Genomic DNA, 23,613 nt, shown 5'->3' with positions numbered 1-23,613 from the left:
AAGTAATATACGATCTAGTTTATGTTAGAAACATTATAATTTCAAAAAATATAAATCATTTTGAAATTATTTTATATGAACATTTTGAAATAGGTGCATGTTAAAATCTTACTATTTTTTTTTTTTGTATTTATTATAATAATAAGTTGTGTACTGGTGTATAAACTATAAAATTCATGTGCTTATTACCAGAAATGTATAATACTATTTTTACAATTAATTTTAGTGTTGATACTTTTCATTTTAAATAATCCGTTGGCAGAATACAGTTATTTCAAAACGCAGTAATAGAAAAATAGAAGACGCTTTTAGTGTTGTTACGTACCCACGTATTAATTAATCATATATTAACTATGTACAGCGCGCCGCACGTTTCTAATAATATTTGACACTATAACTAATAAGGCAATTAGTATAGTATAACATGCGGAGGTCGTTGCAAAATCGTAGAGAAAACAATTAAACTATAGAAGGTGCCGTCACATACGTATCTTTCCTGGAAAGCCAACGCCCATACGCAGGATACGAGTCGACCAGCATACCAAATACGAGACCCGAACTCTGTCTCATGACCGAGCTTAGCCACTACTTCAACCACCCACTCCAAAGGACACAATCATATATATAGAAGCCCAGGACAAGAGCTCTTCAGAAGGTTAGGGACATTCAGAGTCAGTTTGTAACACCACTCACAGTTTATATTCTATCTTTATATTATAACATTGTATTTTTGTACTACGTAAATAAACATTCATCATACCTAGTACATCACGTATTCTATCTCTGCGTTGATGTATATATCGACGTCGGTTGGGACGTAACAGTGTTTACAGTTCACACTTGCCTGCGGTATTGCGTAATCGCGGTGGCAGACGAGTTACTACCGGTCTATAACCTGTTTAACATAAAAAAAAAATTGTCCCCACCGATAACTTAGGTTTTTTTTAAAAACTGTAGGTAATGTATTTATTAGTTGGGTTTTTTATTGAGGCTCTAACAGCCTATGTCTATCTGACTTGAAGATTTTTCTCAAATTTTAACTATAATATAATATATTATATTATATTATAATTAATTTAACGATGCTTGCTATTTATAGAAATGCAGAGTATTCTGATATGTTGGCTATTTACAAAAATATCCAAAACGAAGACAACCTTCACGAGCTATATTTACCAATGTAGCAAATACATTGCAACAAACAGGTAGAATAATAATAATATTTTAATAATTAACAATAATATAAATGTTTTATAAATTATATTAGTACCTACATACAATCTATTATAAATATTAAATAAAGCGTAGCTTGACATTTTGAAAATACATTAAAATAATTTAACTATGTTTTTCAAAAATAAATATTATGTTATTATTGTTATTGTTATTATTGCTACTATGTAAACAATTTTATAATAAATAATTAACTATTAAAATTAAATTATTTCATTATAAAATGTAAAGAATAATTAATGTGGTTGATTTTGAATCTGGATTATTGATCCGCTATCACTGTTTATTATTTAAAAATGATAATTGATATCACGGTCTTAGATAGATACTTTGATCCAATTGATAAAACATAATAATTGATAATTTTATATTCAATATAATCTTTATCAATAATATGGGTTATTTTTATAATATAGCTGTTATGACATGTTTTTCCGGTAATTCAGAAAACGAGTACCACAGAATTGATATCTATCCAATTAGTACCATTGACAATAAACTTTTGTGCACACAATTTATGGCCTATCTTCAGATAAAAGAACAATGTTTTAACTACTGGTTTTTAATAAATACAACTAACGCGATTAAGCTACGCAATACCGTAGCGTCTCTTATTATTTGAAATAACCGTATTCTGCCAACGGATTATTTAAAATGAAAAGTATAAACGCTAAAATTAATGGTAAAAATAGTATTATACATTTCTCGTAATAAGCACATGAATTATTTAATCAATAATTGCGGGTATCATTGTATTAATATAGTTTATACACCAGTACACAACTTATTATTATAATAAATACAATAAAAAAAATAGTTAGATTTTAACATGCACCTATTTCAAAATGTTCATATAAAATAATTTCAAAATGATTTATATTTTTTGAAATTATAATGTTTCTAACATAAACTAGATCGTATATTACTTAACAAGAATATTGATATTTAAAAAAATGGTAAAAAATCAGCCACTTGACTTAAATAAATGTTTTTACGATATAAATTTTTCTGAAAATCAGATTTACAAATTAGCTATTTTGGATATTTTGGAAATTTTTTTTATCAGTTTTTAAGTTTTTTTTTTCAGTATTAAAAAATAAAAAATAAAAAATGTATACTAAAAATGTAGCGCAATAGTCTATGAATTATATTTAAAAGAAATTTTTAAAAAATATTAATTAGAACAAAAGTTATTTCATTTGTCAGATCTCAGTGGGACACCCTGTATTGATTCGGTCTAATTTCATTATTTGTGGTGTAATTATTATTTGGATAAAAAGTATTGTTTGGATGATAATCTTCATTATTAACATAATTGTTTGGAATAAATGAATCATTTGCATTATACATTTGATTATTAAAATTGTTGTTTAGATTAAATGAATTATTTGAATTCTGTTTTTGATTACTATAACCATTATTGTTATTATTGCATGGGTCGTAATTGCACATATTATTATTGAATGCATTGTTTGGATTATTTTGAAGATTGTGATATGGGCTAGGACTATTCACATGTATATTATTATTAATTTTTTTTTTTCTGGTTAAAATTTCTATTACCATTGTCAATATTATTTAATTTAGATTTTAAAAATTCATTTTCTTTCCTAAGAGTGTCAATATCTACAGAACTTATATTTTGAAAATCTGTTTGCATCAATTTCGAATTTTCTATTTTCTTTAAATTAATTTCCAAGTTGTCTAAAGTGTCATTATTCATAATAGTTACAGTGTTATAATATTCTGGTGTTAGTGCCTCTAATATTATATCAATTTTCTCGGTCTCAGGAATGGTGCAATTTGTTTGACTGATTAAGTATAAAATATCTGCTAAGAACTCCGATATTGTTTCTGTCGATTTTAATTTTTTATTTCGTTATTTGTTTCTTAATATACGATTCCTAGCCGGCGATGCAAATTTTTCCTTAAATATTTGTTCTATTTCATCAAAAGTCGGATATAAGTTATTAATTGTTAATAACTTGTATAATTTATAAGCGGAATTTTTTAAATATAATGGCAAGTAAGTTAGTTTTATTTGCGGAGACCACTCATTAGCAGTAGCTACCACGTTACAGTACTCAAAAAATTCAAAAACGCATTCATCGCCCGAATCGTTGAAAATATTAGGTACAAATTGTTGAGGTCTTGCCATTTTATTTTTCGTATTTAATTTAATTATATTATCAATTTTTGAACTAGCGTCCAATTTATTATTTTGATTTACCTCTGCAGATTCAAATTTTAAATTATTCGGTTGCTCAGTATTTTTAATTGGTGAAAGTGATTGGTCTATTAAGAGATTTTATAACTGTTGGGCCACGTCTTTAGGTCCAACCGTATCGGTACCTTTATTTTCTAATTCTACCTGTGAGTCTGGTTCGCTAATATTTTTTTCACAATGATTTTTCTGGCTATTATTGAAATCTAATGATAACTTATTTTCATTAAAGGTAAGATCTGCAGTATTATCGTTATAATTATCTTTATCTTCGGTATCAAGAAGTCCAACTCTAAAAGTTTTTATTGCTGATTTCGCGAGATCCCTTAAGTATAAAAGGGTTGACGATTCTTCACAATGTATGTTACAAAATTTTAAAAAAAACCGACTACTTCAGATTTATCTAACAAAAGTATCCACGATACCGTTTTCTGCGATATTATGAATTCAAATTTTTTTTTTCTATTGGTGTTAGTGCATTAAATTCATCTTTACTTAAACATTCGACCTCGTATAATGTGCAAAGCGTAAATTTTTTAACTAACTTAGCCGATAAATGTATCTTTCCAAATTTCAAATTTTCAAAAAAAATCTCCTAAATTATTCTCATCGATTTGTTGTAATATGTCGATCAATTCTGTTGCATTTATTTCTGAATCGAAGTGTTCATTTAAAAATAAAATATTTAATTTTGTTACTTTAGCAATCTGATTATTAGTATTTCGTTTAATATAAAATTTGACATCTATTAAGAATTATTAGACCAATAACTTCACATAAGATTCACATGACACCCAACAATAATACCACAACACAAGGGGTGTACCTTAAAATCGAAATTTTTCTCGAGAAAAAACAAAATATAATTTCCAAAAAAAAATCAGGACTCCAGGGACGGGCGCCTCCACCAACTGTAACGTCTCCTCTTCACCTGGGCTCTTATCCGTTCAGGTGTCAATCTGTTTATATTAACGAGGTCTCGGAGACTCGACCTCGGTGTGTGATATTATTACTAGGGATCGGGGTTACCTTATGTGAAGCAAGTACTCAACGTAATGTATATATATATATATATATATATATATCGGTTATTGATGTATTATTATTATTTACTACAAGTTACAACATCGAATGTATACTTATAAATTATAACTCCGGGCTACCGATCGGGCCATGGTGTGTCGTGGGTGCCGATGTCCAAATGTGGGTTGAGCTGGTCGTCCGCAGGTACTCTTCAGGTCGTTGTCAGTCCTCGAGTCCCTCTATCGACCACCGACTATGACTCTTCATTCTTGACCATCCAACTATCAACCGCCGACCATATTCTATCGACTACCTCACTGTAGACTCTATCATAACTGACTACCGCCAGGCTTCCCGGTCGGTTATTTACACGTGTGAGCTAAACATCGCGTCAGCATAATATATATTTCATACATATATACACATTTGTCACAGCCATCGGGGTTTTCGAAGAAGGCCCAAGTTATCCTCGTCAGAAACGCCGAGGGCAAGAGTTTCCGCGACACGGTGCTTGCGGTCCGCAACTGTGGCCTATCTAGGGAGGAACTCGGGACCAGCATCACGATGAGGCAGACGCGGGACGGCAGCTTACTCTTGGAGCTTCCAAAGAGGGCGAGCTCCACCACCGCGGTTAAGAACTTAGTGTCGGCCATGTCAGACAGGCTAGGACAATCCATCGGCAAGGTCCACCAGCTCGGTGTACAGGTGGAGGTAGAAGTCCTGGACATCGACGCTGCAGCCACAAGCCAGGAGGTGCTGGAGGCCCTCCGCAACGCCATCCCAGGGCAGGACGACCCGACGTCGAAGGTCGACCGAATATGGTGCACCCGATCCGGTCAACAGATCGCCACGGCGGAGATGCCCAAGCACCTGGCCTCCGCCATCACCAGGGTCCCGATCAGGTGGACCATGTGTCGAGTGCGCCCTAGGACCCTCGCCCCGACCAGATGCTTTCGCTGCTATGCGTTCGGCCACAACACTCGGGACTGCAAGGCTGCCGACAGAACCGGGGCATGCTGGAGGTGTGGCGTCATCGGGCACGCCATGAAGGACTGCGTCGAAGCCGACGACCGCTGCGTCGCTTGCGAGTCTGCTGGACTCCCGAAGGTTTCGCACGAACCAGGCTCAGGCGCCTGCACCGCGAGAAAGATGTCGGGAGGTTCCAAACCAGGCCAATGATTAAATTCCTGCAGATTAATTTAAATGTGAACTGGGCAGCGGAGCAGCTGATGGGACAAACGGCGGACGAAGAGAGAGCGGCCGTGCTCCTAGTCTCCGAACCAGCGACTCACTACGGCCAGGAGGACAGGTGGTGCTTCAGCTCCGACAGTAAGGCTGCCGTGGGCATCTCCCGCCACTCCACCCTCATTTGCGACCTCCGCGGCTCCGGGAACGGGTTCGCCCGGATGGTCCTCCAAGACGTCACCGTCTTCAGCTGCTATTTCCACCCGGGCGCTACGATGCAGGAGTTCAACGCTGCGCTGGGTGACCTGGAAAACGCCATCAGGGCCAGGGGCAACTCGTCCGTGATCGTGGCCGGGGACTTCAACGCCTGGCACACCGAGTTGGGCTCCAGAGCCAGCAACCCCAGGGGTACGGCGCTCTCCGACCTTGCCTCCAGCCTAGGGCTCCTACTGGCCAACTCGGGCACAGCCCCCACGTTCAGACGCGGTGCAGCCACCTCGGTCATCGACATCACCTTTTACAGAGGCGTAGCTCTGTCGGACTGGACGGTGTCCGAAGCCGAGTCTCTGAGCGACCTCAACTACGTGCTCTTCCAAACACCCAGTCCTGACCAGGACCAAGCGCGGTTGGAGCCGCAAGTCGACACCCACCGAGGCTGGACGGTGAAGAAGCTGGACGCAGACGCCCTGAGCCTCCACCTGACGTCCACGCGCCTGAGTCCCGTACCGGGGCCAACAAGCGCGGAGAAGGACAAAATCAAAGATTTTCTCCTCGGCGCCTGCGACGCTAGCATGCCGAAGAAGAGGTCCGGCCCCGCAGGCAGGCGTCCCGTCTACTGGTGGAGCGACGAGATTGCCGAGCTACGCCGATCGGCTCTTGCACTCCGAAGGCGGTACCAGGCGTGCTTCAGACGTGCTGACCACCCGGGCGTCCAGGAAGCCAGGTTCAGCTACTCCGCGGCCAAGAAAGTTCTGAGGATCGCGATCCGCACAGCCAAGTCAAAGGCCTGGGCTGATCTCTGCTCACTGGTGGACAAGGATCCCTGGGGAAGACCGTACCGGCTGGTGATGAAGAAGTTTGGCACCCGCGACCCCGCAGCCGATTCCAGGGGTAGAGAGGCCCAGATAGCGGACTCCCTGTTCCCGGCGGCTCCCGCCACGGACTGGAGCCTGGAGCCTTCGTCGGTCGTCTGTGACCTGTTCGGCATGTTCGACCCCGAAACCGGCGTACCCGAATTCGAGAGGAGCGTCCCCGAGTTCACGGCTGAGGAACTCCGAGCAGCTGCCCGCAGACTCTCGCCAGGAAAGGCTCCCGGACCATCAGGCGTCCCGAACGAGATCTTGAGGGCCCTCGTCACCACGCAGACTCATGCAGTACTTAGGATAATGAATGACTGCCTAGGCGCCCTCACATTTCCACCACGCTGGAAAATGGCTCGCCTCGTGCTGTTAAGGAAAGGCGCAGACAAGCCTCCGGAAGCCCCATCGAGCTACAGACCGATCTGCATGCTAGACTCGACCGGAAAACTCCTCGAACGACTCCTGCTCAAACGCCTGGAGACCCACCTGGACGAGCACGGAGGCTTCAGGAGAGCGGCCAACCAGTTTGGTTTCCACAAGGGCATCAGTACCGAGTCTGCGGTCAACAGCATCCTGAACATGGCAGCCCAGGCAGCCACCACCCCCCGCAAGAAGAGCCTGTGCGTCCTGGTCACCCTGGACGTGAAGAACGCCTTCAACTCCTTGAGGTGGCCTGTGATCGACGCTGCTCTCAGACGCGTGTGGACGCCCAAGTACCGGGTGGAGATGCTTAGGTCATGGCTGTCCGACAGGACGCTGTTGACCGGAGCCGAGAGGATATCAAGGACAGTGTCGTGCGGCGTACCACAGGGATCCGTAATCGGGCCGGCTCTGTGGAACGTCGCCTACAGCTCCCTGCTGAGAATGGAGGTGCCCCCGGTGGTCCAACTCGTCGGGTTTGCCGACGATCTGGCAGTCGTCGGAACGGCGGTGATGGGCGAGCGGTTGGAGGACCTGGTCAACCCCGTCCTCGCGAAAATAGACGAGTGGATGACGCGTCATGGGTTGGAGATGGCCCACCAGAAAACTGAAGCGGTCATCTTGTCAAGGAGACGGGCGTTTGTCCCCCCGAGGCTATCGATTGGTGGTCACCCGATCACACCGTACGCGAAGATCAGATACCTCGGGGTGATCCTGGAAAAAAACCTGACCTTCGCGGCCCACGTTGACACGGTGGCGAAGAAAGCCTCACGCACGGCAGCCGCGCTGGCCAGGCTCATGCCGAACATCGGAGGCCCCTGCGGATGGAAACGCAAGCTTCTCGGCACCGTGGTGGACAGTCAGCTGCTGTACACCGCACCCACGTGGATCGGCAAAGCAACCGTCGCGGCCAGGACCAGAGCGTACCTGATCTGCCCGCAGAGAACGGTCGCGTTGAGGACCATCCACGCTTACCGCTCAGTCTCAGACGAAGCCGCCCTGGTACTGGCTTCAACGGTTCCTGTGGACCTACTCGGCCTCGAGCGGATGAGGATCCAGTCCCGCCTCGCCACCGAAACGGATCCTGGGGCGCTACGACCATCCAAAGCGTCCTTGAGAAGGGAAGAAAGAGCCCGAACTATAGAGGCATGGCAGCACAGATGGGAGGCCACCAGGAAGGCGTCCTGGACCAGACGGTGCATCCCATCAGTGGGACGCTGGCTTGAAAGAACGGTCCCGCTAGTGCCTCTGACGTACCACATGTCACAGGCACTGTCGGGACACGGCTGCTTCCAAGAATACCTGCACAGGTGAGCCAGAGCCACTAGCCCCACTTGTCTCCAGTGCTTGAGCCACGAGGACACTGCCGAGCATACCCTCACAGAGTGCCCCTACTGGAGCACGTTCCGGGTCCCTCTGGCCACTCAGCTGGGCCACAGTCCAACCGCAGCTGACATCGGCGACATCGTGTGCGGCCCCCCCCCCCCCCTTCGACCAGATACCGGTGGACCAAGAAGAGAAGCGGGCGATCCTAACGAACGCGGAGGAAACGTTCCGGTTGTTTTATCGGATGGTCGAAGACATAATGACAGCGAAGGAGGACGAGGAGAGAGCCCACCAAGCCGCAGAGCTAGCCGACGGACCAGACGTATAACCCGTAGTTTGATAACATGTAGTTAAGCTTAAAATTTGTTTGTAGCCGAAGGCAACATTGGGAGAGTAGAGTCTCCCCATTAGTAAATCATATCATTGTATGTATTGTTGTTTGTGACAGTCAGCGAGTGAGAGATTTTTTTCACCGCAACTGACTTAAGCGTGTAATTGTGATTCAAAAATGATGTGGTCCGGAGTGGAAGTAATGCTAACGCGGTTCCTCTTCCGGTCCTCGATTTAACAGGAAAAAAAAAAAAGGTTATGTTAGGTTAGGTTTGGCTAGGTTAGGTTAGGTTAGGTTTCCCTGCCTGCATCGAGGTGCTTCGGGATATGATGGCAGCTCAGGGCGATGCGGTTGGAAAACTTGCAGAACAAGTTGAAAGGATACACCAGCAACAACAACAGTCACAACAGCAGAAAAAGAAGACGACGACTCTGAGGCAGTAGGTTCAGCAGGAACAGCCAACACTGCCATCAGAACGGCAAATCACGAGTACGAAAAACCAGCGGCGGAAACGGCGGCAAAGTCTGCAGATCCAACCTGATGAACAACAGGCTAGCCGGCAGGAACGGCAGCAGCAACCGCAGCAGTCACAGTCGCAGTCGCAGCATACACAGCCTGACTCAGAGAAGAAATTGGTTACCCAGAGCACGCTATCGGACCAATCGGAGAATCCAGGAGACCCCGAATGGACGGAAGCCAGGAGGAAGAAGCCGAACCCTGCCTTAGTCAACCGGGAACCAACCCGGCCCCCTCGTAAACCGTGGGACGCTGCTGCCCTGGTGCGCAAGCGTACCCTGAAAATGGAAGCCATCACGATTAGTGCCCCTAGAGAAGGGGAAACGTACGCGAGTGTGATGAAGCGAGTGACGCAGGAGGTGAACCTCAGAGAGCTAGGTGTAGAGGTCATCAAGACGCGGAAAACGAAGTCCGGAGTGGTACTGCTGGAAGTGGGGAACAGTGAAGAGGCCGAAAAGCTTGCTAACCGTATGCGTTAAGTTATCGGTGTGGATGCGACGGTAGGTAGACCGATCTGCAAGACGTCAGTGCTCCTTCTTGGCATTCCCGAATGGATGAATCCTGAGGACATTACAAGAGAAGTCTTAATGGCGGTCGAGAGTCTCTTGGAAACCCAAGTCCTGGTGAGAGACAACATAGGTGGCAGCAGGGTGGTACAGCTTGAAGTTCCGATTGCGGCTGCTGCGTTTAGCTGAGAATAAAACAGTTAGAATCGGCTGGAGTCATTGCCGTGAAAAACTTCTCGAACCCAAAAGTCCGAAGTGCTTCAAGTGCTCTAGCACTGGACACGTGGCCTCCACGTTTCCTGAACTAACAGTCCAGGCGAAACGATGCTTCCGCTGCCGGCAAGTCGGTCACCTAATCAAAGACTGCAGAGGCGCGAAGTCGCGGAACATGCCAGCTACGGCTGAGCAGGAAGAAAGTGCTGTGGTAAGCTCTGCACGGAGGATGAGCACTGATGGTTAATTTCATCCAGTGCAACTGGAACCACTGCAGGATGGCTCAGGATCTACTTCGGCAGTACGCAGCCGAAAAGAGGGTGGATGTCGCGTTGGTGAGCGATCCCCACGCTGCTCCCAGTGATTGCAGCTCATGGCTCGTGAGCTCTGGTACCAGGAGAGCGGGGCTATATGGCTGGCAGGCAACGATGTCACAGCAGCTATGATTCATAGAGACTCTGAGTTTGTGGCCGCACGACTCAACGGAATTCATGTGGTCAGCTGCTATGCGTCTCCTAACAAGACCATGCCAGAATTTACCGACTTCTTGCAAAGAATTGAAGACACCATCAGAGCTGTTGAACCTGTAGTGCCAGTATTGATTGTGGGCGATTTTAACGCACGATCTGCAGTATGGGGTGACTGGTGTCAGGATCTGAGTTGAGCAGCCTCTTCGACTCTTTGGAGTTAATAGTTATGAATGAGGGGTCCAAACCAACCTTCGTGGGAAGAGGCAGAGGCTCAATAGTGGATATAACAGTGGTCTCCGAGCACATCACAAGTCGCATCCAGGACTGGGGTGTCTGCGATGAGGCTGAGAGTGCGTCGGACCACCAATATATTGAATTTAAGATTAGAGACGAAAGGAATTTAGAAGGCGCCACTCAGAATAAACCGAGGGGCTGGAGAACTGAGGCAGGCATTAGCGCCCAAGACATGGAAGTCGGACTACTCCTCAACCGGTGGATAGGCGACCCAGAGATGTACTCCGAAGCGGCAAACGCGAATCAGCGGTCGAGAGCAGTCGAAGAGATGATCACTATTGCCTGTGACTTTGCCCTAGAGAGAAGGGCACCCATTCACCCAGGGAAGCCTCCGGTGCATTGGTGGAACCCTGAAATTGCGACCCAACGTGGAGTCTGCATCGCAGCGAGACGGAGAAAAACGAGGTGCAGCGCTAGGTTACACCGTCTCCGCAATCGAACCAGGACACAAGGCCTTGTCGTTAATACTGCCCGCGAAGAAGAAACTTTAGAGACTGCATCGAGAGCATACAAAGAGGCCCGGATGAACCTTAGAATGGCAATCACCCGCAGCAAAGCCCTCAGTTGGAAGCAGCTCATCCAGTCTGTCGATGGGGACGTGTGGGGCAAGCCATATAAGTTGGTCACTCGTAAGCTCCAAGGACCCCCTGCGTTCAGCAAAATGGAAACGGGATCCGTGCAGAGGATCACCGACGTCCTCTTCCCGTCACGTGTCACGCTGGAAGCCCAAATTTTTCCGGCGAGTGAGGAATTCCCTCTGTTTACTATCGAGGAAGTGAACATGGCGGTACATAGAGCCCAGCGAAAAGCCACCGCCCCGGGTCTCGACAATATAACGGGACGAATATTGAGCACGGTCCACCTACTCTGTCCGTCCATGCTGATTGGATTGTATAACCAGTGTGTTAGGGATGGAGCCGTTCCAGTTAGATGGAAGAGAGCGCGAGTGGTTTTTTTGAGGAAAGCGGGTAAGCCGGAAGGGGAACCGTCCTCGTATAGACCGATCGCCTTCTAAATGTCGTCGGTAAGGTGTTCGAGACAATGCTTGTGGCAAGGTTGGAGGAACACATTACGTCCAGAGGTGGCCTGTCGCCCAACCAGCACGGCTTCAGGAAAGCAATATCCACGGATGACGCCGTCTTGAAACTGCAACAGAACATCCTGGCAGCAATCAATCTCCCATCCAAGAAGTTTTGTGTTGCCGTCAGTCTAGACATACGAAACGCATTTAACAGCATAGAGTGGACGGAGGTAATGTCAGCACTAAACATTCTAGAAGTGCCCAACTACCTCAGGCGGATATTCAACAGCTACTTCCAGGGGAGGACGGCCAAAACACAGGCCGGAAACAACAGCGTCGAGGTACGGGTGACATGTGGTGTACCACAAGGGTCGGTGGTTGGACCCTTGTTATGGAATATTGCATACGACAGTGTACTCCGCCTGCAACTTCCGGTGGGAACCGAGCTTCTGGGTTTTGCTGACGACACCATGGTCATAGTGTCTGAGGCAACCATCATGGAGCTAGAGCAGAAGACCAACGAGGCTCTTAATCGTGTCTCCGGAGAAATAAGAAGGCTTGGACTGTTACTCGTGGTAAACAAGACGGAGGCGGTATTGTTTACATACAAGTATAAACACGGCAATCCTGCGTTTTTACTCGACGGGCAGGCACTGGAGCTGAAACAGGAAATGAAGTACCTAGGGATGGTGGTGGATCGGAAGCTGTTGTTCAAAGAGCACACCTCTGAAGCCGCAGCAAAGGACGAAAGGACGGCAAATTTATTAGCGCGGTTAATGCCTTATATTGGCGGGCCGAAACAGCTCCGAAGAAAGTTGTACGTGGCTGTTACGCAGTCCGTCCTGCTGTACGGTTCTCCTTCATGGGCTCATACGATGGAGTATGTCCTGGACAACGTGGCGCACATAAATAGGGTCCAGTGGAAAGCCCTACTCAGAAGCATATGCGCGTACCACACTGCCTCAGAAACGGCAGCAAACATCCTTTCCGGGGTGCCCCCTGCGGACCTTCTCGCTCGAGAACGCAGCATGCTGTTCCAGGGAAGGAGGTCTGGTCGAATTCCCGATACTGCACCACGGGCAAAGACGGTTGCGACGTGGAGTACATGCATTGTGGAGTCTCTAACTGGAAGCTGGACGAAGCAATTAATCAGAGATATTAAGTCATGGTGTAATCGAAATCACGGATGCCTCGATTACCACACCACGCAATTATTGTCCGGGCACGGGTGCTTTGGTCAGTACCTTTGGAAAATCGGCAAAGAACCTTCCGCCAAATGCCACCACTGTCCTGCAGAAAACGACACGGCAGAGCACACGCTTTTTGACTGCCCGGCGTGGGAAGAAGACAGGTGGGAGATGAACAGCGTGAACGAGTCTACGCTGGATTCGGAGAATATCATCTCGTCCATGTTGTCAAGCCCGAGGAGGTGGGAAGCTGTGACGAAGTTCGCGGGAAAGGTCGTGACTGCCAAGGAAGTAGCGGAAAGGGAAAGGGAGAAACGTGGCCGTAACCAGTGAGGCAGAAGAGCTGACTAGTCAAGAGTAAAAGTAGTTAAGGAATTACACTGTAGGCCGAAGGCCAACTACAGGGTGGTTAGAGGCCCCCAGATAAATGTTAAAATAATTGTATATTAATGTTTGTAAATTAATTTGTTTTTGTAAAATAAACGATGCAATTAGGGGAGAAGTACTGTGATAAAAAACACCTCCCCTTTTTTGCGATTCAAACAAAAAAAAAATAAAAGGTTAGGTTAGGTTCTCCCCCATCGGGACCCGCCTTGACGTGGCGGGGGAGCTTGCGGGCCCTTAACAGGGTCTTACTAAGCGGTCCCACACCTGACTCTGGCCTTAATTGTCTGGAGTTTGAGTTCTAAGAGCCAACTCTGACCTTGGATGGTTGGGGGTAGTAGGTTGGAGGTAGCCTGCTAGCTGTTAGCAATGCCCTAGTGGAAGGCAACCACTATATAAAAAATGCTGAGTCGGCCCTTACCTTGGTTGGTCGGGGCCGGTAAGGCGGAGGCAGCCTACTCGCACCGAGTGATTGCCCTAAGGGAAGGAAAACCTTGATAAAAAACCCCTTAACCCCCAACTTGTCTAGGGGGTCACTTGGCACGGGGGTAGTTACGTGCCAACGAGGACCCTGTGGGAAACTTGCGCCCCCCACAGTATTCAGCCTTACCGTGCTACCCGGGGCTCTGGAACGGCGGACGACCACTTCCCTAGGTTCTCGTGGGAACTATATGGACAACCTAAACACATTAAACAAGACCCCAGAGTCGACGACTGGTCAAACGTTGAACGGGAGCCAAGCCGTACAAGTAGCGAGCAGTTGGGGCGTTTCTACCGATGTTCCACAACTGAAGTCTAGGACTATCAACATTGGTACAAAAGCCACTGATCCCGTGGACAGCAAGGGCTTAGAGAAGCGGTTAACCAGTTCCCAGAACAGGGTCATCGACATCGGTGCCCTCGATGAAGATGAACTTCTGGGTATGATCCGGGGATATGTAAATTCCATGGGTGCCTTTGCTAAGAGCAACAGGAACGTGGACAAAGAGCTCAAGGAAATCCTATCAAATTCAAGTATGATCTTGACCCAATACATCAAAGTAAAGAGCAGGACGCCCAGTACGGGCACCAAGAGCAATGGGTGTAAGTCACAGTTCACACAAACACCTGCTGAGGTCGTTAGGGCTACGCCCTTCCAGGCCAACGGAGAGGGAATCCTGGAGCATGTGTTGGGAGGCGTGGCTACCAAGGACGCCACTACCAACACAGACGCTCCCGCCTTCGAGCCACCTCCTCCAAAGCCTCAGCTGGCAGGCGAGAAGTGGAAGCAGCAGCAGCAGCCCAAATAATAGCAGCGACCAAAGCAGCTGCAACAGCAGCAGCTACAGCTGGATCAAAAGCAACAGCAACCCCTACAGCAGCATGAACCGCGGCAGCAACCTCAGGCGCAGCAGACCTGGAGCGAGGTGGTAAGTAGAAGAAGGAAGAAGCCACAACAACCAGCTGACTGGCAACCACGCTCAGCTATCGACAAAATCGCTTTGCTATTGAGGAGGGCCCCTAAATCTATGGCAGTCACTATCGACCGCCCGACTGATGGAGGGTCGCTGGCAGCCGTGATGAAAAAGGTATCGGGCTCGATCAACCTTCAATCCCTTGGCGTCAAGGTCCTGACGACAAGAAAGACCAGGGTGGGAGGTATTCTCCTCAAGGTCGAGGGGATCGAAAAAGCCACGCTGTTAGCCGGGAAGATTCGGGAGGTGGTAGGAGATGCGGCCAGGGTCAGGTTACCCGAGCCCCGTACACCCGTTCTACTTCTGGGAGTTCCAGAATGGGCAGAGGCAGAGAACGTCGTTGACGGCGTCACGCAAGCGGGAGTCACCGGAGTCACCTCCGAGAACGTGACCATCGGCAAGAACTCCGGTTGTAGAGGGGAGTTCGTCGCGAGCCTCCACTTGCCACTCAAGGACGCCATCACGCTGACGGAGAAGAAAGCCGTCACCGTGGAGTGGACCAGGTGCAGGGTCAAGCTGTTGGCCGACCACCAACCTACCTGCTTCCACTGCCAAGGGAAAGGACACCTGGCTGCCGAGTGCCGGAACGAGGCCAAGCCCCGCCGCTGTCACAGATGCAAGAAGGACGACCACCTGGTGAAGGACTGCACCCTACAGAAGCAGACGCAACAGCAGAAGCAGCCGTAGCCCTCAACCTCAAGTTGTAAGGCGCCTGCAGAAGCAAGTAAAGAGGTGTGATGGGACTGGACTTCGTGCAGTACAACCTCAACCATTGTCGCGTGACACAAGACCTCGTCGCGCAGTTCATGGTTGAAGAAAGAGTCGACGTCGCCCTGATCAGCGACCCCCACAAGGCGAATCCCGCATCCAGTGCCTGGCACGTGAGCTCCGGACAACGGAAGGCGGCCATCTATGTCGCGAACACGGGAGTAACGGTGGCCAACGTCATCAGCGACCCCGAGTTTGTCACAGCTTGGCTCAACGGCGTCCAGGTGTACAGCTGCTACGCATCGCCCAACAGGCCCATCGAAGATTTCCAAGACCTGCTCCGCCGTCTCGAGGATAGTATCAGGACTGTTCAACAGGAAGTCCCCGTCCTCGTCACCGGGGATCTCAATGCGAGATCTGCTGCGTGGGGCGACTGGGTCGACAACAGGAGAGGTGAAGAACTGGAGCTGCTGATCGAGTGCCTGATCATCGTGAATTCGGGCTCAACTCCAACCTTCTCTAGAGGCGCCGGATCCATCGTCGACGTCACCCTGTCCTGCGACTCCCTTGCAGCTCGCATTACAGACTGGAGAGTACTGGAGTTGGTCAACAACAGCGACCACCATTACATCAGGTTTTCCCTGACTCCCGGACGCGACCAAGGCAGATCCACTTCCGCGATAACCGTCGCCCCACGCGCCTGGAACACCGCGGGCGGTGTCGCCAATGACACTTTCCTCGCCGGACTGTTCCTGGCCGAGTGGTTCGAGCGAAGCCACCTCTTCATATATTGATTTCTTAATATAATACTTATTATTGAAGTTATTATTCTTAATAAACACCATATATAAAGATGAAGTTAATCTTGTACTATAATTACTTACTAAATCCAGTACTCACCCACCCATCCACCCACCCATTTAGAATTATAGGGCAACTGCCCTTCAAAATCACGGAAACATATATGCCCCTGCTTACTATAATTGAACCATAAATGAAAGTAATAAACAAATCATTTAATAAATATTATACAACATAAAAAGGAATTCCAGTTTATTATTATGAATTTTCAAATTAAAATTATTAGATTAATATTGTTATACAGGGTGATCCATAAAGCGTAAAACACTCATTATCTCAAAAAGTATTAATGTTTTCGAAAATATTTTTTTACATAGTTTCAAGTTGTTAAAAATCTATGTTTTTATTAAAAAATTATATTTTTAAATATTTTTTATCAATATAATTTTTTAAGTTTCTTACTTTTTTGAATGACAGCATAGAGTTTAAATTCATATTCCAAAGCAGAATATTATCCTAAGTATTTTGATTCATAAAAATCTAATTTAGGGCGATTAGTCTATGAGGTATAAGCATTTAAAGTTTAGATGGGTGGAGTGGAGTGGTATGGTGTTACCCCGGAAATGTGTGTCCACTATTCTGCTTGTCTAAACCTTAAATACTTATAACTCATAAACTACTCGTCCTAAATTCGATATTTATGTATTAAAATACTTAGAAAAATATTGTGCTTTAAAAATGAAATTAAAACTCTATGCTGTCATTCAAAAAAGTAAAAACCTTAAAAAATTATAAGAATAAAAAATATTTAAAAATACAATTTTTTAATAAAAATGTTGTTTTTTAACAACTTGAAACTATGTAAAAAAATATTTTCAAAAACATTAATACTTTTTGAGATAATGAGTGTTTTACGCTTAATAAATCACCCTGTATATGTTATATTATTATTGTTCATTAATGCATTCAGACAGTATTGAATAAACAATAGACTATTTTACATTGCACGCGGTTATATATTATTATAGTTATTTCGGTCGTCTCTAATCATCGCGGACCGCGGTCGATCGTGTTGCGCTAACGATTACTGTGAACGGCGATCGTCGTTTATTGCATAATAATAATATGATAATATTACTTTGTGTATTATTTTTCTATTATATTTTGTTCTTGTGGCTATGGATCAGATTAAAGCTATCGACCTATCGTGCCTACAGAAGTTTCATTTTAATAGTAAATGCTTATCTTGTAATGTATTTTAGTATTATCACCGATGGTACGTATGTCGTATTTATATTTAATATATATAGGCAGTTCGTACCCAGTTTGCCTTTAAAAAATGTATTTTTATATTTTCCAGAATTCTATAATCTATATACTTCATTTCGAATGAAAATATACCGGTTTCGTGCTTAGTGCGTCGACCGACGGCTGGCGGCTGGCGGCCGTCCCGAGCCCAATTTCTCCCACTCTCACGCTCGATCGTGCACGACCGCCGATCAAAACTGTCCGATAAGTATACACCGATTTCAAATAAATTGTACGTAAACGGTTAGCGTGAGAGTTAACTCGTATATTATTGTGGTGATAATTGGAACTGGCTGTATATGATTCACAACTCTATAGGCTGACGGCGGTAGCGCGCGCGTCGAAAACCGGCGGTTCTTGGTGGGGGATGCGCGCCGCTGAACGTAAATGGGTCACGAAAGCGGTATGTTATTCTCTTTTGAAATGTATAATAGACGTTACACAATAGTTTAATAGTTATAGTGTTATACACGTGCAAGTTAGCACATATTATTGACTTTATCACAGTTGCCATATTTGGTACAGACTACACCACTACACCAGGCGTTTGTACTACAGACTTTATAATAACCAGTGAAGTTTATGCGATTTATGTGGTAAGTAAAATATTCATACAGTTAAAATTTATATTTACATTTAATGTCATAATATAATATATAGTGATAGGTTTGAATGTACCTACTTATATTTGGTATTACAAAATATATTATGTAGACACAACAAATTAAAATTGTTATGCTCATGATGATTACAATTATAGCTTAAGATAACTATCCGAAATTATCTTAACTTGTGGTAGACACTGGACAGTAAAGTCTACTATATAATATACAGGCAATGTTTAAGTCCTATTATTATTATTACTACTACCTTGCCCTTAAGGCTTTAAAAAAAAACTAAATAAATTAATACAAATTAGTACTCTTAATTAATAGTTAGTATACTCTATTCAGAATATGAATTCCCACTTTTGCGCATGCAACTGAGCCGCCGACAGCCGTCAGACCCCCATAGCGAGTGTCAGCCGCGCTGTGATTGGTCGCCAGTTGTCGACCGCTGCCGTCACCCGTCGCTATCGACAGCCGCCGCCGTGCATACAGTTGATAATAATAACAATTTACAAAATCGTAATAATTATAACTTATTATTATGTTATAATGTATATTTGTTTTCTTTACCATGTTTCTTGTACTTTTACTTTATTGTTAAAACCTAACACAATGCCTAAGTAGCATAAAATTATTATCAAACCAAATATACCAACACATGTAATTTAAATAGGAAATTAAAACTAATAAATAAATACAAATTCATATTTACAAAAATTTACTGATATTTTTTAAACAATTATTTACAAAAATTTACTGATATTTTTTAAACAATTATTTACAAAAATTTACTGATATTTTTTAAACAATTATTTACAAAAATTAAGTTACATTTTACGTTTTTAATCAGAATCTGAATCCGTTTCAGATGATGACGTGTTCCCCGTAATGGACATCAACAAATCCGTTTTTTCCACCGACAAGACCTCGTCTATAATATTATCAACTTCATAGAACTTGTCCTCCTCCTTTTTGTTGTGGCTTATGAAATTTTTCCACATTTCTGCGTCAACTCGATTGATGCCCTCTGTTAGTAAATTGTTGACGTCCGGAAGCTTGTAAGTAGTATTATTCATCCGGACGTGGTTCTTCACCGATGACCAAGCGAGCTCAATGGGGTTAAGCTCACAGTGGTATGGCGGGAGTCGTAACACTATATGTTTATTAGCTTTAACAAGCTCGTCAATAACATACGTAGTATGTAGTGGCTTCAATCGTTTTACAATGTGCAATAGTTGAGGGATAACCATTGACCGGTCTACGACTTCTCCCTTATCCTCTAACCACTTAATTATATCCACCTTTTTTGTATTTGATGTTGGGGCTTTGTCGAGTTTAACTGAATAGTAGGAAGCGTTGTCCATGACAATAACGGAGTTTGGTTTTAGGTGAGGTAGAATGCCCTCCATCCACTCACCAAATGTGTCCCCATTCATTTCATCATGGTAGTCACGTGTATTTTTTTTAGATTCGAAACATAGCAAACCCCCGGGTAGAAAACTGTCTTCTGAGCCGATGTCGAGTACAATGAGCCGTTTCCCTTTGCCCGAAGGATTGACAGCACCTGTCGATAAACCTTTTAGGAATGCGTCCCGGTGAGATTTAATCGTTCCGTCGACCCACGTTTTCGAAGTACAGTCACCAGCATTCACCCATGTTTCGTCGAGGAAATAAATATTTCGACCCTCTTCCCGGTATTTTTTGATGTTGTCCAAATACATTCTTCGCCACACGACAATCTCAATTTTTTCGGTCATAGCACTATTTCTACTTCTTTTACTATACCGGAAATCTAAGTCTTTCAAAAGGTGAAATAAATTTGTACGTGATATCGGTGGCAAACTGTCGTCGGCGGATACGGCTTGGTAGATTTTATCAACCGTAGAAATTTCACGTCGAAACCATATGCTGTGAACATGCCTACGTACTGCGTTTTTGTCAAAATCATCAAAAAGGTCACGAAATGATTTTTTTTTCTAGTTCGTTTTGGTATAAGTACCATGTGTGTCTCCTTATACGCCTTAATAATGTTGTGGACTGAACGGTCGCTAATACACAATACTTCAGATATTTGGTCTCGAATTTTTCTCATGGATATGGCAGGTTCGTCTTGTATAATACATTTGTACATATTTATAACATGGATTCTTAAATCCTCACTTATAATCTGAAATAAAAATATTTAAAAACGTAAGTCTTAATAAAATTGCTGTCTTGGAGGACGTATTGGCAGTATTGGGTAGTAGTCTGAATAAAGTGTTCCTGAATAAAGAATGTAGGAAAAAAAGCCAAATAAAATTTTATAAAAATTAAAAAAGTTAAATTTAAGTAATAAACGGTTTTGCTTGTTCAAAATTCAATTGTCGATAATGTGAATGCGAAACACCTTTCAAATTTTTTAAATTATTTTCCGACTAATAGATGAAATTATGAATATTAAGTATAGAGTTCATAATTAATTTTTGTTAATCTATACTAAATTGTATAAATAAAAACAAATTAGTCGTATAGCTAGGTACTGCAATAAAAAATATAAATATACACAACCAGTTAATAAATACTAATATAAATCAAATTTTTAAATTTTAACATAATAATTTTGATGAGAAATTCATTTATACTTATTTTGTTCCTGAAATATCACAAAAATTACAATTCACAATAGTTTATTATTGCCGTTTAGTATAAGGTTCTCTTAAAAAAACAACAACAGACAATTCCATTTAATGTATTTTATATCCTAAAATATTAATTACTTTACCACTAAAAATATATGTATATTATTAATTTATTTACATTCATTCAACTATTAATACAATTTAAAAATTTGATTTATATTAGTAGGTATTTATTAACTGGTCGTGTATATTTTTTATATTTTATAATGCAGTATTTAAAATACTTTATTCGGAATATTATTTTTATGAAGTATTTGAATATATGTTCTGAATACTATTTATCATAAGTATATGAGTATTTATTTCAAATACTTTTTAAATGTATTTTACCAAAGTCTGCGTATTTGAAATTGAGAATGATAACAGATTTATGTATTATATCATATAGTACTCACTTTTCCACTTTTTCCCTTTTTGACAGGTGATGGGCCATATTCAGCATTATCCTCACTAGAACTATCTTCCATGTTGGATAAATAATTTGGATTAATAATTTTATTATTATTTGTTTTATTGTACACACACCCACAAACATACACATATTAATACACAAATACACATAATACACAACAAGCACTACATAGCCGACAGTATTTGCTAGGCGATCCCGACCACTACTGTTCGAACTATTACAACACTACACACCAGCTAGTCCTCCATTCTATATTTTTTAGACCTAGGTGTTAGTGGCGTAAAAAAGGGAGTTTGGTGTCCGGACTCGTATATTATTATTATATACTCCGGCCCGTACAATATTATTACGAAAACACGGAACATTGTATAGGCAATATAGCTACATTACTTCCGTGTCGTTATAATTTCAAATATCTATAATAGTTTTAACAATGTAATTTTATTTTTTAAGAACAAATTATCAAATTATTTACTTTAAATCAATGCTTTTTGTAATATATCTGTATTGTCTGTATTATTTAAATTGTAATTTTAAATTTTAGAAAAATTCTATAACAATCTGTTTTTAGGATAAAATACATTTTAACATGGAGTGTTTAAAAGCGGAATTGCTTGAAAGCAAAAATTTTTAAACCTCAGTACAAATAACTTAAATAAAAAATTATAAATATAGAAGAATTTCCCATTTTGTAAAATTCTATTAATGCAGGTTGACCATTATCCATGTTAGTTCTGCAATAAGCTTGAATATGAAGATTAAAAAAATGCTGAGAAGCAGTATCGGCGAATCGGCCGAGGTGAATCTGCGTTTTACAAACTCATTACCTGTTACGTATTAAATAATGTTTATATATATACGATGGGGTATTGTCTTACCAAACGCCACGTGTGTGCGTCGCACTACATGCAGTTTACTTATGCTGTTTCTAAAATAAACACGTTATACTCATTTATGTCTATAAACTGCAATTATACTGCTTAACGTTTAATCATAGCATTCATATCAATGCAACGACTCAACATTACCTATAACTTATAAGTGATATGAATATTGAGAGAGACCTAGACAATTCAATTAGTTCGAAAGCGATACTGAATACATTCGCTACCATGGATAGAAAATAATGTTTATATTTATTTATATATTTATATTTATTATAATCAACGCCAGACGGCTTTTACAAAATAACAGACAGGAAGTACATAGATAACAGTATAAAAACATATACAATATATATAAGATTCATAACTTATACTAACTTAATAATAGAGAGAAGAAAAAGAATTAGTAAGTTATTAAAACAAAAAAAACAATGTGGTGTAAGTTAAGTAAAAAAAAATGTGAGCCTTCGTACTACATATGGCTTAATAGTCTATATGATTATTTGCATTATGCATCATTCTTGTAAGTGGGGAAAGCTAAGTTCTCCAAGTAGTCTTGGGGCATCAACTTGTCCTTCTATCAGACGCTGAATAAAAGTGATATAAAAATTATCACGTCTTACAGAAAGGGGAACTAGTCTCAGAGCTTGACTTAATGGCCCATAATCATGTGGTGGATGAGGAATGTTGATGCAATAACCGGCGAAACGCATAAAACTGTTTTGTACACGATCAATCCGACAAATGTCAACTGTGGTATATGGTGACCAAACAATAGACCCATATTCAATGACCGACCGGACTAAAGCATTATAGAATTAGAGATGTCATCCGAAAGCCAAGTCTCCGTGAGAATATAAGCATCATAAGATAATAAAATAAAATTAGTTCGGAGATTAAACAATTTACTACGAAGGCCACGTACATTTTGGTAGTATATTTTAAAACAATGATCAATATTAGGCATAACATTAAAATTATTAAACTTAGGGTAGGGTATAGAAGAAAAGTTAGTTTTAATATTATTAAATTTAGATAAAAATGAGTTAAAGGTAGAATGAGAAAAACGGCAAATGGTACAAAAAATATTATTTTTACAATAAACATGCATACCAGAGTTGAAATCAGGAACTAATGCAAATGCTGAGTGGAACTCGGTTGATGGTTGCTTCCTCTTCTGGGGTTCACGTTTTTTGGACCGGCTTTAATCACTGAAGGTACACCATTGACATATGAAATAGTAAAATCTGAAGAGCCACTTTCGATTTTACGTTGCAGATCGGAATGAGCTTTACGCAAAAGTTCCCGTTCAAGCGTGGTTTTGTCCCGAACAATGCGAAAACCAGGT

General features: G+C 42.7%; 2 protein-coding genes and 2 pseudogenes across 2 annotated transcripts; 2 read left to right on the top strand and 2 right to left on the bottom strand.

Moving 5' to 3' along the window:
- The first annotated feature begins 5,044 nt into the window (after positions 1 to 5,044).
- Positions 5,045 to 5,659, top strand: LOC132945557 (uncharacterized). The gene has a single exon (XM_061015331.1). It carries the CDS (start codon positions 5,045 to 5,047, stop codon positions 5,657 to 5,659), a length of 615 nt encoding a protein of 204 aa, XP_060871314.1.
- An 8,424-nt stretch (positions 5,660 to 14,083) lies between these two features.
- LOC132945556 (uncharacterized) lies at positions 14,084 to 15,604 on the top strand (annotated as a pseudogene).
- A 3,529-nt stretch (positions 15,605 to 19,133) lies between these two features.
- On the bottom strand, positions 19,134 to 20,048 carry LOC132945555 (uncharacterized). The gene has a single exon (XM_061015330.1). The coding sequence runs from the start codon at positions 20,046 to 20,048 to the stop codon at positions 19,134 to 19,136; it is 915 nt and encodes a 304-aa protein (XP_060871313.1).
- Positions 19,970 to 21,438, bottom strand: LOC132944431 (uncharacterized; annotated as a pseudogene).
- Positions 21,439 to 23,613: the final 2,175 nt, after the last annotated feature.

Source organism: Metopolophium dirhodum, chromosome 5, assembly GCF_019925205.1.
Source record: "Metopolophium dirhodum isolate CAU chromosome 5, ASM1992520v1, whole genome shotgun sequence".
Classification (NCBI taxonomy): domain Eukaryota; kingdom Metazoa; phylum Arthropoda; class Insecta; order Hemiptera; family Aphididae; genus Metopolophium; species Metopolophium dirhodum.
Note: the sequence above shows the minus strand (reverse complement) of the source record. Positions and strands in the feature narration are given on the sequence as shown.

Excerpts from the sequence above, each read along its gene's own strand:
- LOC132945557 (XM_061015331.1), top strand. The coding sequence starts at position 5,045 with ATGAGGCAGACGCGGGACGGCAGCTTACTCTTGGAGCTTCCAAAGAGG.
- LOC132945555 (XM_061015330.1), bottom strand. The coding sequence starts at position 20,048 with ATGACCGAAAAAATTGAGATTGTCGTGTGGCGAAGAATGTATTTGGAC.